Below are 19,558 nucleotides of genomic sequence, written 5' to 3' on the forward strand. Positions count from 1 at the left end.
CAAGAATAAGTGACTGGCCGCGTTTCTGACTCACTGACTCGGCATGCTGCAGCAGTGAGCATTGAGCTTTCACTGTTGTGATTATCACTCCACTGGCCCTTTGTTGCCTTGTGACACCCTGGGAATCACAGCAGTTAGGTGTGCGAGTTTTTATGCAAACACGCACACACTGAAGCTGTGGGCAAGCAGAGACGAAGAGTGTGAGTTACACAAGCGTTGGCAGGGCCTAATTACACATGGCTCTAATGAACTGTAATTACTGACATCCACCAGAGCATTGGGGTCTATAAGCTGAGGACTTGCAGACGTTTGGCTGTGGTGTTACGATGTTTAGTATTTACAGTGACTGACTGAAATTTATGTTCTTGAACAATTTTTTTTTTTTCCTTTCTCTTTCAGTTTGATGGTGAAAACATGTACATGAATGAAAACAACCACGAGTTCCTCCCTCCAAACCACGTGAGTTTATATTGCTTTACTTATACTTAACCTGATAATCAATTTGAACAAAGTTCCTATTTTGGATCATCTTGTGGAAAAAAAAAAAATTGAAGATGGAGTTTTTAGATAATATTTACGTACCTTTAAGAACATGTTGTAAAAAACACAACATGGTGTCAAGTAAAATATGCTCCATCTTCACCAATTAGTAAGTAGGTGGGGAATAACATTTACTGTCTGGCTCTCATACTTTAAACATGTAACTAATGCTCCTAAGAATTTTAACTTATCTCATGTYATAGGTCAAATGAAGCAAGGAGTAGTCAAAATTTTGGTTGGAACACATCAATACATAAGCTTTTGAAGAATGTAAACATTTAGACAAATACACATATTTTATTGCTTCAGACTCATCACTGCTTTTCAAACAAAAGGAACTTTCACAGAGTTCTTACTAAGAAAAAATATAATAAAAATGTAAATTCTCTTCTTTTTTTTTACTGTCTTTCAATTATCCTCACACTATTTTTTACTTTGACTCACWAGCCAGCATGRAAATTGTTCTGGCCTCATTGCAGAAGATTTAGTGAGTTGGAATGGAGAGGGAGTGCAACAGTACGTGGCAACATTTCCAGAAATACTGTAGCACAGCTGGTCATGAACAGCTGGGAGACCATATGGTTGTGTTTGGACAGGAGGATTTGTGGAGTTTGGGAGTAAGCCCATCTGACAAACACAGGGAAGCAGGGAATTTGTCCCTGTCAATTGCAATTATTAGAAGCCAACCTGTAGACCACAGTGGTTGTGTTTCTGTTGTGCTTCTTCAATTTTTTTTGAGTGTCTGAATGCTTTTGTTTGGCTCGCGGCCCAGAGTGACAGACAACAATGCTTACTCTGTCTGGTTTYCTGACTAAATTTACTTTCATGACTTTAAGAACATGTGTCYGCTACAAATGATTTTCATTTATTTTTGGCCCTTTCCAAGTAGTTGACTGACTTTTCTACGAAAACATGAAAAARTTACCTCTTACCACACATTTTAATTGAACTCATTAGAATCCTGATTACCTGATTAAAAGTAGCTTTTTATTAATAGGTATGTATCRGTGTGGAATGGCTGAATAGAACATTTGGGAAAACTGACATTTAATGTTTAAAGTGGCAAGAAAGAAAAAGACAGAGAGTGAAACAACAGGAAAGGCTGTGATGGGATGAGAGACGATTTTGTTTTGGTCCGTGTTATACTTTGTTTACTCAAGATCTTCTCATATTTGACATGTTCCTTGCTCTTTTCTCTGCTTCACCAAGTTTAGCCTCTGCTTCCATCTGACAGCTCAAATCAGGGAGCCCTTAAGGGTGGATGCGCAATCTCTCACAACAAAACCCAGGAAAGTACAAAAATAATCACTGAGCTCCTCCTTCTTTGCTATAATGATACCAAAGTAGTTTAAACTTTTCAAACAAAATAATAAAAACCCTAGGAATGTTTATTTGCATACTGAAAGTGACGGAGAAATAATACATCAAAATACTACTCAATGCTGTTATTCTGTAAATTTTGGAAAAAAAAAATAAAAATATATATATATATGGATAGATTTTTTTTCTGTAAATATTTAGTTTGCTGTGTTGTAACAGAATAAAATAGTGTTCAGCTTGTTTTTGTCTTTAAACCAGATTGTGCCTCAGCATGTCTGCAATGTTATGCTTTGCAACATATTTTCATGACACTTGTGTCAAAAAACTTTACTTTGAATTGTCAAATAATGCAGGAAGGAGTAAAAACACAGATGAATATTCTGKAAATCGTCATGAAAGCAAAAATTAATGGTGCAAAGCCAAAAGCAAAATTTATTTTGGAGGAGCCCATCCTTCATTTGCACTCATCTACCTTCACAAGTTGGGAGTCACCACAATATCTTTAATATATTCTGAATTAGAAAGTGAAATAATAATCTAAACCTTGCATGGTGGCCAGGGAATTATTACAGAGACCTAAATCATTTCCAAAGCTTGCTTATGTCACTGGATAATCCGCTCTGTGTTTGCTTCACCCCACAGCAAAGAATTTTGGAGATAATTATATAAAAATAAATAAATAAATAAATAAAAAATGTGGTCACCTCAATTGTTCAATAWTAGTACAAAATAATGTACTTTTATGTTGAACAGAATGCCTGATGATTAAGTCTCAATTAGAGAAAAAATTTCTTCAGTGTCTTCATCCACCACAATGCAAATTAAAATGCTTTCATACCTTATTTTAATGAAGGACAGGGCAGCCATATGACTGATGTGATTGGTGTCTGTTTCTCTTCATACAAACCTTTCAAGTTGATTGAAAAGTATATTAGGTCAGGTTATCATTTTTAAATGCCCGGGGSTTTGCCAAATCAAAAACGTATTAAGAAGTATATGCTCATATTTTTAGCTAGTTTTGAGATAAAATGTACTTTTGGTGTTTGAGACAAAGAGACACAAATGCTGCAGGGCTGATTTTTATTTCAAAGTGTTTTTTTTTTTTTTTTTACAAATCCACACTGTTGCCACATTATTCTCAATATATTCATTCTTGAATGAAAACAAATCATATTGCCTAAAGCTGATTTTTCTCTGCTCACTGCTTTATTATCTCTCTTTACTTTTTTGTRTCTTTTTTTCCCACCATCATTTCTGACTCCCCCTCTTTGGCTTCTTCCCTCTCTATATCTCCATTTCTTTCTCATATCGCCCATTGCATTTAAATGTATTTGGGTCAGTGGTTCTGCTCTGAAACTTTATGAAAGTGCTTGTCTGTATCTAGCTTCGGTTGCTACATGTACGTGTCCTCTTTAATGTCACTCACCTGTTATACAGCTCTTTATATACATACAATGACTTAATATAGGTCATAAGCTTGGTGCTGTTGGGTGAATTTGCTGAAGAAACCACATGAAATAACGCTTAGGTGGGTATGATCTGCTGATGAGTAACAGGAAAATGGGGTCAGTGCTATTGTCATATCGATGTTCCCATGAGCATCGTTTTCTGACTCTGTATTGTTTCATTTTCTAAACCCCCCACCGCCCCTGCTTTATTAGAGTGACAAAGTGTTACTGATTCAATGACAAGACCGCAAACCCTGTTCTTGGCATCAACAAGCTCTTTGTCTGCCCCTGTGGTCACTGACTAACCAGCCGAAGCGGCATTGCAAAGCTAGTAACCAGCGATTAGAAGGTCTACTGCTGATTTGATTAAATTAAATAAACAGAAAATAGATAAACACCTTACAGATTTTTTATATTTTCGCTCTTTTGATCAGATTGTCAAGCAATTTTTGGTACTAGACACAGACAACCTGGGTTAATAAAGCTGATTAAATTTTTCCTGTGCACACTTTACTGCCAGACCCGTAGAATGAAGAAGACGCTTAAATTCCACAATGCATGACGAGCAAATTCTTTAACATCCATCTGTCTGGAAAATATTACAAAGCCATTTCTAATACTTCCAGGCTCAAGAGAACCATCTTGAAATGCATCAACCACAAATGGAGAAATTTGGAACAGTGGTAAACCTGTCTATGAATGGCATTGACACCTCATCCAGTAATTCACAAAAGAACCTAGAGCAAAATCCAAGTTTCATGTCTCACTTGCCTCAATTAAGGTTAGTGTTCATGATTTAACGGTAAGAAACGGAGCAAAATAAATCTGTGGATTCATTGTGAGACTTTTTAAAAGTTATAGAAGTAACATTTTGGGACACAGAAATTACGCCTACAGTCAAACGTGGTGATGGCATTGGTGTGATGATGTGGGGCTGCTTTGCATTTTCATAACTGTTGGAACCATGAATTTCACTCTAACAGAAAATTCAGCAGAGAATGCTTAGGTTTTAGTTTGTGACCCTAAGTTCAAGCACACATGGATTGTGCAGCAAGACAAACATTTAATGCACACAAGCACACAAGTTCCTCTTTAAATGGCAAAAAAAAGAAAAAAAAATTGTTCAGGTTATCTTTGTCTGATAATAAGACTTGTTTGATGATTGAAACATTTAAGGGTGACGACAAAGCAAAGACATTTGTAAGGGAGCAAACACTTTTTGACAGCAATATAAATTCCTGCTGCTGGTTTTAAGCAAAATAGCACATCAGTACGATCAAAGATGTGCAATGTGGAGATGCCTTCTCATACCTCCACAGTGCAGCAAAAGAAACTTCATCAGCACTTTACCTTGACAATGCTCTCTTTTGATGTCGTTCTCCCTGACTTATGAATTAATTTAGCAGAACTGCTGTTTGAGAGAAATATGCCACAGAAAAAAAAGAGGGAGAAACGAATGGTGGAAACCAGGAAGATGGGGTGAGGGAGATGGTAGAGACGGAGAAACTGCACAGGGGAATAATTCGACTAATGGAGTGACTGTTTGGATATTCAGCAGAAGTAGAAACGGAGATTATGATCTCGCAATTAGCGTAACAAGGTTTTATTGATTGGCTGCTGCTTAGTGTCTTTGCTGCCAAGACGCTGCATGTGGTTTTAACATGCACAGTGTGTTTGTGGTGGGTGTGTGAGTGCGTGCAGCCCAGCCAAACTACAGCCATACTACAACACTTCCAGAGTCGAATCCAGCTCCGCGGGATCATTGGGCCGTGGCCATTTTATGATCATCAAAGCTGAAATATTATGGATTGCTCAGTTAAAGCAGCCCGCTCGATGAGAAGTGACAAAGTGGAGTACATTTACATTTTTCCTCTCACTTCTGAGATAATGCATTRCTCTTCTATCCCTTTGCATAAAATGATAAAAGGTCTGTATGATGAGGCATTTTCTGTAGCTCGTCCACCAGTTTTAAAAACAATATTTGTGCTTCATCTGGACATTTTTTGGAAGTCGTTTGAGGAAAAGATTATGGCACTTGTGGGTTGTAATTCTATCACAGCTAGTGAGAGAAGTAGAACAATTGGTGGAAAGTTTTGTTTTTTAAAGTGAAGCAAACACCTTATTATAATTAGATTTCTGACTCAAGCTGAAAGACTGAGCTATAGATGCTGGTTATTTCTGTTCATCTTGCCATTACTGACAGATTTAGTAGTGTGAAACCTCTTGCTAGCAGATTTGAACGGATATATCACATTGTTCATGTGTCCACCTTCTTGAAATTCTGTTTTTATTAATTTAATTAAGTCCTGCACTCCCTGGCATCTCTCATCCCTCATATGTTTTTGATGAGCTATTGTAGAACATGAACTCAGAGTCTTTTATGTTTAACCTTTTGACAAATCTATCACCTCCTCCCTCTACGCTCTGAATTAAAGAGCCATTCCACCTTTCCTGTTTGGATGAGTAATTCTCTCGTTTGGCCAGGGCCCAAAGTTCAGCTAGCAGGTCTGGGAGTCGRTGAAGCCTGATTGGTCAGGTTTAGTCGGGTGTGACTGACAGGAAGCCAGCTGATTGGAGGAGACGGTATCTTTTGACTGTTATGCTGATTAAAGCAGAGCGCTGGCATTTTGTAAACTCCTGCCATTCAAGGGTCCCTGCGCTCACGCCATGGCCCTGCTGGTCTGAATTACAGCTTGGTCACATTAGTCTGATTTACAACTTCCTTGTGGTGTTTTACATTATAGTAGGTACTGGAATGGTAAACTCCACCCTTATTCTCTTCCACTTGCCCTCTCTTCATTTTCGTCACTCCAAACTTTCAGTCATCCTCCATCCTTTCTTCCACACCTCCCTTTAACCTCTGTTCCCAATCTTCCCCCCTCACTTTAATCCTTCCATTTATTTTCCTACATGTTCCTCCAACCTCCATCAACATCCCTTTACCTTCCTCCTCCTTTACCTCGCTCCCCCCTCCCCTCTTTCCGCCTTCTTTCACTCCCGCACTACATCTTTTGTGAAAATGAAAACAAAGAGCAGCCTGCCAGAATATTTCTATAGCCTGTTCGCTGACGAAGCATTGAGCAGAGACAAAGCAAAAAGATGTGCCGGCATATTTGTCGCAGCAGCAGAAAGATGGAAAGCTCTTTCCACCGTTGCATTTTAAYAGTCATTTGGAAACTCTTCACCTAAAATGCTTCTATCCTGTTTAAAAATGCCCTTATTGGAGCACTCCCCCAATAGAGTAGTGTGTAAATAAATGTAGGYATGTATATTTGTGTAAGGTCAGCTTTGCCATGCCGTCTCTCCCCCTTGTTGCCTGAGGTGAACAGATAAAACTAATGGCCCCTTAATGTGTTTGTGGAAGCTTTTTGACCCTTTGCTTAAAATGACGAGAGACCAACATTTCACTTTTTTCCAGACTGAATGCCAGAGTTTCATAAAACAGATAAAATATACTGCATACCTTTTATTGAGCCAATTCACTGCATCAGATGGTTTCAATTTCTTTTGAAAAGCAAACCTTCCTAGTTTGTCTTGAATAGTTTTTACTTAATTGCTATGGAAAAAACAACCTAGGGGGCATTAGAGCATTACACTCGGCCACAAAATGTCTATTTAATTTTAATGCAGTATTTTTAAGGTGTGGAAACTACACAGACCTAACAATTCATGCTGATTTATTTCCTCAGTTTTGATCAAATTCAAATGAGGTTATATAAATTCCCCTAATAAAAYAGTTGAACAGCATGAAGCAGAGGTGTTGGGGCTTGGAGCCAGTGAATTGTACTGTTTTACATTAAAAAAATATTTAGAACTTGGTATTAAAGCAGCCCACCATTTAGAAAGTGAGGTGTGATGTGCCTCATAGGAGTTGGACATCTATTTAATTCTACACCTTTGTAAAAGTACCACATGCTCGCATGTTTTCAAGGCAGCCAACATTGGCATGGGGGTTTTCTTTGAATGAGAGTGCTAACACATTAATGATGACAGCAATGGTGTGCAGATTTTGAGTTTAATTATTTATATCAAAGTTTAATTGGTGTGAATGCTTTTGAGGGTTTTACTATGAAATGATAGAAAAATTAAATGCTGAAATATCAGAGTTAAACAATAGCTGTCTTAGACTTGCTTCTAGCTTGAATGCAACAGGGGAAGTAAGGCAAATCTTCAGTTATTTTCAATTGCAAAAAGAGAATAATTTTATACAGCCCATATGCCCTATAGTGAGAAATCACTTGTTTGATGTACATAAAATGGATTATTTTAGTGTTCACTTACAGAACATGCCTACAACTTTTAACATTTCATTGTCTTTCTATTGCGAAGCAAACACATAGGACGAAATAACAGAAGACTTTGGTGTGCATAACTATCACCCCTCTAATTCAKTGCAGTGTAGAACCACCTTTTGCAGCAATTACAGCTGGAAGCCACTTTGGATGAGTCTCTATGATCTTAACACAGATTTTGTCCATTTCTCAAGGCAAAATTGTTCAATCTCCTTCAAGTTAAATGGTTTCAGTTGCTGWACACCAATCTTCAAGTCTAACCACAGATTCTAGGTCTAGGCTTTGACTGGGCCATTCCAATATATTTACACATTTTCCCTTAAGCCATTTGAGTGTAGCTTCAGCAGTATGCTTTGGGTCATTGTCCTGTTGGAAAGTAAACCTTTGTCGTAGTCTCAAATTGCTTACTGACTGTAGCAAGTTTTGGTCAATAACATTTCTGTATATTCCATCGCTGCCTTGACTCARACTAGTTTCCCAGTCTCTGTTGCTGAAAACATCCCCAAAGTATGATGCTGCCACCACCATGCTTCATTGTGGGGATGGTGTTCTTGGGGTGATGAGATTTATTGATTTCAGATAGTGGTTTTCTTGGTTGCCGAATAGTTACATTTTGGTCTCATCTGACCAAAGCTCCCTCCTTGATACATTTCTGGAGTCTTCCACATGCCTTTTGGTRAACTCAAAAGGAGTCTTTCTGTTTTTGTCTGTAAGTAAAAGCTTTCTCCTGGCCACTCCAAGCCTAGCTCTGTGAAGTGTATGTCTTATTGTGGTCGTAGGGAGAGATAGTTCAGAACTCTGCAGCTTCTTTAGGATTAACTTTTTCCTMTGTACTACAGCCCTCATTACCCCGTACCCTGTTTTACTGGACAGTCTTCTCTTGGCAGGTTTGTTTTGATACGTTTTTTTTTGTTGTTGTTTTTTTTTTCTCCATTTGATGATATTGGATTKAATGGTGATCTTCTGAGATTGATATATTTTTTTATAAATCAACCCTGATTTGTACTTTTTATCAAYTATGTCTCTGACTTGTTTGGAGGTTTCCTTGGTTGTCATGGTATTGTTTGGTTAGTGGCTGTGTTGGAGCCTCTGGGGCCTTTTGAAACAGTTGTATAAATACTGACAGATCATGTGATACTTAGATTACACACAAGTGGACTTMATTTCACTAAACATGCGACTTCTGAAGATAATTGGTTGCACCAGACTTTCTAGGGGCTTCACTGCCAAGAGGTGTGAATACTTTCTCAAGTGACCATATATCTGTATGTAGGTTAAAAAGAATATATTCCACTGCTACCCGCCATAAAACTTGGCACCAAAGGAACATATGACGACTGTTACATGAATATTGAAGCTATTAAAACTTCTTGCTTCTATCTATTTTAAAGATAGATTTAATCTAGAACTTGCTTACAACTGGTTTCCTCATGAATTAATATTAAAATGCTCAAAAAATGCAATAAATCATCCAGTGACGAAGAAATTTGTTAGTTCTATCTGGTAAAAATAKGCAGAGCAAAATTAAAAAAAGGATTTGATTTTGTAGTATTTTTGTGCACACTGTTASAAGAATAAAAACATGCCATCTCACACAGATTAGAAGATCACAACTCGAATGGCCTGAGGTTATCATAACACATTTCTGCTATCAGACACACCCAAATCCGTTACACAGATTATTCCCATGATTACCAAAACCTTTCAATTACAGTTAYTTGAGCAAGTATATAAACTTATTTTCACCTATTCAGATAGCATCAGGTGATTTTGCAAGCTACTAAAACCAAAAGCAAAACAAAAATTGTATTGGAAAAATGTTAGAGATCTTTAAATAAGTTTGTTGACATGAATTCCTAAATGACCTAATGAATGTCACTGCGTGGTTTACAGAAAAAAAAAGAAAGAAACAAAAAAAACATCTTTATCCAGATATTTATTTTAAATGTTCCACATCTCTGTTCCGGGCTCAGTGTGGAACCTTTTTTTTTGTGACACATGAAGTGCAAGTTGCAGCACAGAACTAGTAAGAGACAGGGATGTTCATTGACACTCGAGAGCTGTCTCCTCCGTTCCCCTCCACTCACAACCAGCCTCTTATTAACAATGGCACCAGGAGTGCGAGGGTCCAGATGTTAGTCTCCTGCTCCCWCCAGCTGTGCCAGCCACTGATACACAGCCTCATTGACTCTGAAGCAGGCACACAAGAAGAACTGACATCACAGCCACACACACACGCACGCACACGCATGCAAACACACACACAGACGTACACGCAGATGCACAGATGGGATGCACTGTCTTAAAACTGGATTTTATTTGAGAAAAGTAGGTATGAGAGCGAAAACATTGAGAAGTAATTGCACAAAGACACATTCACYATAAATGCACAGACTGGATCCACTTTCTCCATCCACATGCTCATTTGCACCCTTTTTCTCCTGGGCTAGAGTTATCAGCAGCGTTATTTGAGGGTGACAGGATCCTAACAATTACCAGAATAATGCATGTTTGTTTGGATGACTGCGCCATCAGCACTCCCTTTGTCATTTTGAACATTGTGACAGTCAGTCGGTACTCATCCACCACCCTTTATTCTGCTGTTTTTGTCCATTTACTTCTTCTTATAACAATAATTACTTTTGTCATTCACACACAGTGGCACAATTGTCCACACACTAATGGTAATTTCTAACTGGGGACACAGACAGACGACAACTGTGCAGTTGAGCTTACCAGCTGCTGTTTGTTGGCCTTGTTGTACTTCTGTCAACTCATAAATCAGCAATATCAGTAGCTGCTATTTAGCATTGCAGAACAGGCAATGAGCAAGGTTTAAAAGGCTTTTCCCTGTTAACAAGGCTTGGCTGTTCCCAACAAGAAGAGACGGAGAAATAATACTCTATTTCTGCCAAAGCAACACTGTAATTCTAGATTCACCCTGTCAGGCAATAAGTTTGATTATGGTCCTCATTTGAAATGTTGGATATATCTCCAACATTTCCCCTCCCCCCTTATTTTCTGCTCCCTCTTCTCCTCTCCGTCTCTGCTCAACCCTTCCTCCTCCTCCACCATCCTCAGCAGTATCAGCATTGGCATCACTCTGACTCTGGATCACTATTGGGAAACTTGAGCACCCGTGTTTTTACCTTTCTCCCCCAACCACATTGGAGGAGATCATGATTGTCACTGATATCGCTGCATCTGCATGTCCTCGCAGCCACGRCAATCTGAAATCTTGTCTGTTGACACGCCGCCTGATTAAATGTCCATACAAACTTTTACATCAGTTTGGTGGAGAGCCTAATCTTGCTCTGAAAACGTGATGGCAGTGCAGTTGTTGCAGCTGACAGAATTAAGTGCGACTGGCGAGAGGGGATGAGGGAGAGGCAAACGAAAAGACAAAAAGAGTAACGAGAGCCTATGACATATTTTCAATATATCCTAGTGGAGAAAAAMGAAAAAAAATAGTAATAAAAGGAAGAGATTTGTCAGTGAAGGCAGCTAATATTTAGTCACTTGCATCAACTTGCAGATTTAGAGAGAAAGCATGCGTGAAGCAGGGAGTAAGAGGGAGGTTGTGTTTATTATTTGATAAAGCCTCCCTTATAACCTCRGCATGTTGTGCAACAGCTCTGGCTCTCCTTCAACTCTGCGGTGTGCCACTTCAAATTAGTCGCTCGTGGAGAGGGCCTGCCCCGTCTTTGCAAAATGCATTAGTACACCACTCAGAACCTCGTACAGCCTAGGGTTAAACACAAATTATATCATTTCTGTCGTCCAATCAAATCACACTGACCCTTGGACCTGGGAGATGAGTCAAATGCATAATGAAATATGACATCGCACAAAAGCTCTGATTGTAATCTGTTCTGACACGCGATCAGATGGAGATGACCCCTTGACCTCGACTGACAAGTGAGACGAGTACTGGGAATAGGATACACAGGGGAGAACGAGGAAAGGAAACATGAAAGGAAAGGTGGGGTAGGGAGGTACATGCAATTATAAAGGCTGGTTTTAGTCAATGAGGATTAGTTTGTAATCAAGTGAGTATCTGGRGGTGAATGAGGCCATCTTCAGCTTTTGACAGAAATTATACACTCCATTCCCTCCATATTTTCACTCCCGCTGGGCTTTATGTTCTTGAATGAGTGCATGCCATCAACCTATCCCCCTTTCTGTTCCACCTTTCCCTCTCCCAATGCACATTTTCACAGGACATCCCTTTCACCAGTGCTCTTTTTTTTTCTTCAAATAGCAAAATAGTGACAGATAAATAATACAATTTGGCTATTTGAGAGTGAGATTTGTTGACAGGAAGGTATGGTGACAGCGGGTAATCGGGGTCAGGCTTGGTGCTGTGCATGGACCAAAACTGATTTGGGTTTAAAGGGGAAAAAGCTGGCCAGTGTTAGACCAGCTGAGAGAAGAGGAAAAKAAAAGAGGGGTAGGAWGSCTGCAACTGGATCCTCGGCATTCTCCCCCTCCTTTTTGTTGGGCTCTATGGTGTGTTGATACCCTCTAACTTGGTATTGTAGTAGATGAAGAGCTATGGCTTTAATTAAGGCTGAGATGATGGACAGAAGAGATGGATAGATAAGGAGAGAGGTGATGAAGAAATGGAGTAACAAAAACAAAAAGCAAAGAGCTCATGCTGTTTAAATTTGAAGATCTTTGTAGTCAGACAACAACTATTTGTCTTRCAAACAAGATCTGTTGTAAACAGGATAATTCACAAATGTAAACTGTAGTCTTGCTTGGGAAGAATGAAAGAAACAAATAAAAATGAAAGCTTTTATAAATCATTCCAATCATAAATCAACAGTTTTCTTTACAATCACATGGGAAGAAGAGATAACAGGTCTTTTCTCTGAGTGCAGAGGGCTGCATACTGGAAATGGAAAAGTGTTGGAACGAAGGGTGTCGAAGGTGATGGAAGTGGTGGTGTTGTGCGAGGGATTTCAGGCATAAATCACTAGTGTGACAAAGCACTTCAATAGGCAGATAAGTGCACATTAGTTGTAAGACAGWTATGTCATCATCTTCCTTCTAGTTGTCTTTTCTACCCCTGGGACGACTCTAAGCTCTTTTTCTCTGTAGAAAATAAGAACCAGGTGTGACTATGGAGCTCTTAAACTCTAGTTTTGCTGACTCATTTTCCACTATATAAAAACATTCAGTGTTCCAACTTTGAGTTAAAATACATTGTTACAGAAGGATTCATACCATGTCTACATTGTACCAAGTTTTGATATTTTAGTGCAATACAAAACATCTTTGTTTTCAAAGATGTTTAAAAAATTTAAATATGAAAAAAAGGGGCATAGTTATACAGTCTGATATCCCCAATAAATAAATAAATGTCAGTGCAGCTAATTCCGAGTCCATTCATTAATGAATAGAGTTCACCTTTGTGTCATCCGTTTTCACTATATATACAGTTGCAGTATACCTCACAAAAGGGTTTTAGGGAACATTAGTGAATAAACCATATCATGAAGTCTACAGAACATGAAATCTYCAGATAGGCCACATCTAATGTTGTGGACAATTTTAAGGCAGGGTTAGGTGATAAAGCAACAAAGCTAACTTTGGACATCTCAACACATCACTTCTCAATCATTCACAAAATAATTCAGAGTCTGCCACAATTGCAAACCTACCAAAACATTGGTGCCCACCTAAACCAACAGCATAAACGAGAAGAGTAWTAGAGGAGCCCACGGTATCTCTGGAGGAGTCCCGTTCAGGTGGGATGACGTATTAACAGGAGAGCTAGTTGTCTAWATTCCACTAATCTGGCCTTTATGAAAGAGTACAAAGAAGAGTGCCATTAATGAATGAAACCCCATTTACAGTTTGCCATGAGCCACATAGATAACACAGCAAACGTATGGAAGGAGGACTCAGAAAATGAACTCTGCTGATAAATTGAAAAATGAGAAGTACAAAAGCAACATGAGAAATGATCTTTCATTCATCCTGTCACATCTGCTCTGCTTCAAAAATAATTTACTTTGAGCAGTGTTACATTCCATCTATGTAAAACTAATGTGCCACTTAATTTGAAGAAGTTCTGGGTGCCCTGAGCATTTGTGGTTAGTCCACCCTATTGGCTAGCAACGACTCTGGACATTAACTACTTTGACAAAGGTAAAATCCTAAGTCACTCATTGCAGTCTGCTTTACTGTGCTATCTCGGCAAGTTATTTTTTTATTATCAAAATCCCCCAAAAGTGGAAAAAAAGAGATTTAAATAACTGATCATTTTGTCTTGCATCAGACTGGTTTATTGCCTCATATTTACAGTTCACAATGCAACAACAGCAGACCAAGATTATGTTTCTTACTTCCATAAAAAGGCATTCAGCTTTTTATCGTGCAAATTAATTATATTTGACAGCGGAACATTTCTATAATGGTTATACAATTTAATATGAACTGGATGATGTCCTAAATCCTGATTTCTACAGGCACCACAACAATAATCTAATAAGAAGAAGAATATAGAGATAATGAGCCATTAGCCACAGTCAATATCATCTCCAGAAGGCCTTGAGTACTCAGGCAGTGTTACAGAGGGAGTTGGAGATCTGTGCCAAGTAAAAGACAAGCTGGAAAGCTCCCCAATCAATGTTTTTTTTTCCTCTCTCAGTCCCAGACCAACTGTCTATTCATCTGTTTCTCTCGAAATGAAAGGTGTGCTGGTATGCAACACTTACAGTCGAGAGATCTGTGTCTTAATTAAATCGTTGCAGATTGTGTTTCTCTCGCTGTGCAGACAGCATACTGTGCGTTGGAAACAATGTTCCCTATAGTGTCTTGCAAGGAGCAGATGAGGTTAATAAAAGATGTTTCTGTGTTGGATTAAAATCTGTGTAGTGACGCTTTTAGACAAAGTGTTTGCTTCATAATTAAACTCTGAGGAATATCAAAAGAAAGAAGAGACGTTTGTTTCCAAAAACATGCCATGTGACACASTGTTTGAATTGCCTTTGTGTGGATTTGGCTTTTAAAGAAGACTAAAGTATACATAAACCAAGCTGTACATGTAGTTTTGTGCTTGCAATTTCATTCTGAACAGTGGCATAATGAATAATTTATCTTGCCACAACCCAACTGGGAATGTCCTTGGTATTTACATTTTATCATCAAGGGCACTGGATGAACCGTCACAGCGATGTAACACATGACACATCTCCACTCCTCGTCCTGTTTGCCCAATCAAATGCAGCAGACGAGAGACCCACTGAAAACATCGTTCCAGACCTCTGCYGTTTATTGATGAAGGATGAGGGGAAAACAACAGTTTGATGAACATGCTTTGTGATGACTCAACATGATTTTCCTTCAGATTACCTGGTGCTCTCACACAGYGAACATATGAGTAAACGATGGCTAAAAGGGGGACACACACGAGGGACTCAATTCACACAATATAAACAGTGTTTACAGCAGACAATTTAGTTTCCTTCCAACAATTATGAGGGGAATTGAATCTCAGGAAATGTTTGTTTTCTTGTCCATTAGGCCACACAATAACAGCATTCCCAAAGGCTTACAGATACATCTGTCTTTAAAGGACAGCCCAGTAAATTTATAGAAGCTTGTTTTCAGTCTATTTTAGGACCAAGAAAATCAAATGATATAAATAAATAAAGTAAATCAAATAAAGCAAGAACAATGTTTTTTTTATTTGTGTGTGTTATGAAACATTTGGGTAAAAACAAAATTTCTGCATATTTGGCCACTGGAATTAAATTATTGATTGCCTGCGATTAAAAGCGCTCTTTGGGAAGCTGACTTTCATTTCACAAACACTAAACAGAGACCTGTAGAATAGGGATGGGTAGGTTTAGGGAGATTTTCCTACTTAAAAATATAGAATTTTCATTTGAAAACTGAACATTTCCACAGATGATCTGAAAGTCTGACATACTGCCAACTCAGAAAAAATACTTTTTCTTGGTACTGTACACGGAGTGAATACCAGAATGCAAAATGCAAAAAAAGAGAGAGGGAAAAAAACCAGGATAAATTAGGACTCAGTTTAGTTTGCATKTCTGGTATGCATGAATGTGTTTATACTCTACCCTTTCCTCATTCTAACCAGGAAGCATCTTTGCCGTTTTACACATTTTTTTATGCTACTTGCCAAAAAAYACTTTTTTTCCCCCTCATTCATTSTGAAACAATATTGAGTGAAACAAGAAAAAAAGTACCCTGTATCCTCTCTCCTTTTCCTATCTCTTCATGGTCCTTATTTTCCAAAAGTATCTGTTTGAGAGATAAATGACCACTCTGCTGCCGAGGATGACAGCCTACACAAAGATGATATTGAATTGATTTCAGAAATGTTGCAGAACTGACTGCTTGATGTATACCGCTAGACATGAATCATAAAAATTCTATTAAAAACCCCTTGAATGGCTGACACCAGAATATTATTTGTGATGATTAATTTGACTCAGTCATTACAATGGGAGTCAAGTTGGATCGTCTCAGACAAAATTGCTTTTCATTCCCCGTTGAATTTCCCTGCTATTTTTCTTTTCTTCCTGCTCTGTGCAGGACTCCGATCTGATTGGACTTATAGTGTTTGAGCAGCGGCTAACACATGCATTGGTTTTCTTTATCACCAAGGTCAGGCGCCCCATGTTTGCATCTAAAATTAGATGTTTGATGTTTGGTTGAAAAGATTTGTTTTGTTTGTTTTTTTTTTTCTCAAGAAGCGAAACAGTAAATGAAATAAATTTGTAAATTAAAATAATTCAGTATTACTTGATGTATCACAATATATGCGTTAAGGATATTTGTTGTCTTTTCTMTCTTTGAAACAACTAGAACATCACATTTGGTTAAAAACGTATTCTCCATTTTTCACCATGTGGCATATTTTTTGGTCCTGGGGATAACCATCAAATGCCTCAGATAACTATCTCTTGCTTTAGAAAATTCGACATCTACTCTTAAGTTTCATATGACTCTATTTGATYACATRATTGTTTTCTCCTTCTATTTCTCGCTATGTTTATYYGTCCTGTCAGAGCTACACAGGCCAGACGGGCAGTGGCGGGGGAGGAGGCGGAGGAGGCGGCACCTCAAGTGGAAACGGGACTGGGGACGAAGACTATGAGATCCCACCAATCACTCCACCCAACCACCCCAACCACCCCGARCCACCTCTTCTTCACCTGATGGAGCATGACTCTACGGGCTACCTCTGTCATTCGCTGCCGCACAATGGGCTGATCAACCCATACTCGTACACTGAGCTGCCAACGCTCATGATGTCGAACATGTTGGCACAGGACAGCCACCTTGTCTCCAGTCAAATGCCCTCGGTGAGTAAAACTGCCTTGATTTTGCATCCAATAATGGGCTTTGGTAGGATCCAATGCAAAGCTGGATAAGAGTATTACCTACAGATGTTTGAGCCCATTTAATAATGAAAAAAAAAGCTAAAATCTTTAACTCCACTAACTTAAATTTGTAAAAAGCAAATTTACTTTAAAATAAAGTAAATTTAAAGTACATTTGCTTCATTCTTTATCATCTGAAGTTCACAGAACACCAGCACCTCCAACATTTAAAAGCAAACAAAAAGAAAAACGTGAAGTTTTGTAATGATTAATGTTTGAATGATATTGATGTTGATGAATGATTTCTATAGTGAAACAGATCATGCTCCAAAAACGTTAATGTAATTTTCAAGACAAGTAGACTTAGGCCAAGTGGAGGGAACAGATGATTGTTCAGGGGCTGCCTTGTCAGCTGTAATGCATGGAGAAAAGGATTGTGGGTAAATCCATCAGCATCATATCTGCCTCGACGGCATGCATCGGTCAATCTGTCAAGCCTTCAAACATGAATACATGCTGATTACTCCCTCAGCTCCAAACACACACAAAAAAAAACGCTCGTCTGCAAATTAGCATCTCAAAACCGTAATTGCTTTTGTGGGAACTGCTGCAAGAAGCAGGTTTCTATCAGAACAGCACAACAATCTGCAGAAGGTTTAAGTATGAAATGTAAACGCACATGCTGCTGTCTTTATTCCTATGTTGTAGATGCAGCATTAAATATGTGATTTATGGTTGAATTTGAAGGTGAATTTGAAGTTCAAGTTATTCAGATTAGTCTTTTGTTTGTCASTGTGCAGCAAATATGTAAGAGTTTGACTAAAAACTGTTCCTGTTAAGTTTGACAGTGTCAGATCTGAATGCATTCATTTGGAAGCAGAAGGCATTGATGTGTTTTATTGATTTCAGCACTTAGATYCCAGTGAAACAAATTACATGGTAAACCATGTTAACATAAAAAAAATATTCTTCTTATGTGGAGGCTTAAGGTAAAGGAATTCATGCCCTTGTAATTTACTGGATAATGACAGAGATATYATAAACTGGCACAGAAATAGTTTCTGCCAGCTGTGCCTTTTTTGTAATTTTTATAAATCCCCCAAAGCATTTTGGATAAAGCTGCTTCTCATCGTTCTTTATCAGTACAATTATCAGAGATTCTCAGAGTGTTTTGTAAGTTTMTGAAGCAGATAAGAGTATCTGYTTTATACAGTATACTGTACACATACACAGATGCGTATCAAGGTCAAGTGTGATGTATCATGTTCATCACAAACAGAGGGGAGAGRGGTAAACAAGCAGTTGAAATAGATCTTGATAAAGATCTCAAATGCAAACATSTTATGCATTATATATATTGCAGGAATATTCCCCTGATGTATTAGCTTCACATGTCATCTATCTTTATATTCATTTCACATTTTGGTCATGACCTTTACTGTGGAGACATTGCTTGATTGGCCAGTCTTTCACTCCACCGTCAGCGCGTGTTTGTTTGTGCTAGAAAGAACCACGCTTCGGTTTTAATGGAGCTGAATACAGTCGGCTGCACGATAAAAATGCATGAGATTCCGAATGTGCAGCAAGCGCAACATATCGAACAGAAATTTGAACAAATAAKCTCCAGTTGCAAGGGTTATTTCTTGTGAGTGCTGTTTTGATAACCCTGGATCATAGAAAGATTATTTTTGGAGACAAGACTGAATGCTTCGTCCAGTTTAAATTAGGTTCTGAAAGTGCCACGYTACTGTTCTAAACAGTGTACATTTTTAGATTTGCAAGTGCACATACAATAATTAAGACGAAAGAAAACAGTATATTTATTTTTTTCACTTGGCCCTCTTTACTCTGATACCACTAAATACAATCTAGTTCAATCTGCTGCCGTCGAAAGTCATTTAATTATTTGACAAAGATCCTGTATGTAATTTAATCACAGTATAGATGGAGCTGGTTTGCAAATTGCTCAGATTTGTGAATCAAGATTGGTGAAAAAGAAACATCCTCAAAAAGCCTCAGAGTACATCTCACAGAGCACCGTATCATATATCGCCCCCATGGGTGTATATGTGTATATATATATATATATATATATATATATTAGGGCTGTGTAATATCGATTTTTGCGATATATATCGATATTTTCTTTCCTAGAAAAAATCGATATTCATCTTGCGAGTATTGTGACATCCAACTGTCACCTTGCTCACTCACTGCTTGCTTCGCCGGGAGAGTGATTAGGTTATCAGGCTTAGAGTGATTCCGTCAAATGTTAAGTGTCAAGATTAAAAAGGTATTATTTACTTTACAAATGTGTGTAAGATACAGTTTGTACTGTTTCAATTAAAAGAAGCATGTTTTCTCACCACTTCTTTAATTAATTTTGTCCAGCTGTCAACTTTAAGTTTGTGTCCATGTCCAACCAGAGCCAGGTATTGTGTAGTTGGTGCTTCAGTTAAATTAATTCAATCCAACTCTATAACAGTCACAAAATGTCACCAAAATCACTCTGTCCCTCTAAAATCTTTCAGAAAATCGCAAAAGTGTATTGAATTGTATCGTTTGCTGAATATCGCAATATATATTGTATCGT

The 19,558-nt window shown here is 38.2% G+C and overlaps 1 protein-coding gene across 5 annotated transcripts in view; it reads left to right on the plus strand.

Moving 5' to 3' along the window:
* The window catches only part of tox2 (TOX high mobility group box family member 2), a 113,991-nt gene that overhangs the window by 65,795 nt on the left and 28,638 nt on the right, over nt 1-19,558 (plus strand). For all 5 annotated transcript variants that reach the window (XM_008408417.2, XM_008408418.2, XM_008408420.2 and 2 more), the window contains 2 exons: nt 400-459; nt 16,651-16,947. In XM_008408417.2, the coding sequence (XP_008406639.1) occupies nt 400-459; nt 16,651-16,947 (357 nt within the window). The remainder of the gene's footprint in view (nt 1-399; nt 460-16,650; nt 16,948-19,558) is intronic.

The sequence above is a fragment of the Poecilia reticulata genome, linkage group LG5 (genome assembly GCF_000633615.1).
Source record: "Poecilia reticulata strain Guanapo linkage group LG5, Guppy_female_1.0+MT, whole genome shotgun sequence".
Classification (NCBI taxonomy): Eukaryota; Metazoa; Chordata; class Actinopteri; order Cyprinodontiformes; family Poeciliidae; genus Poecilia; species Poecilia reticulata.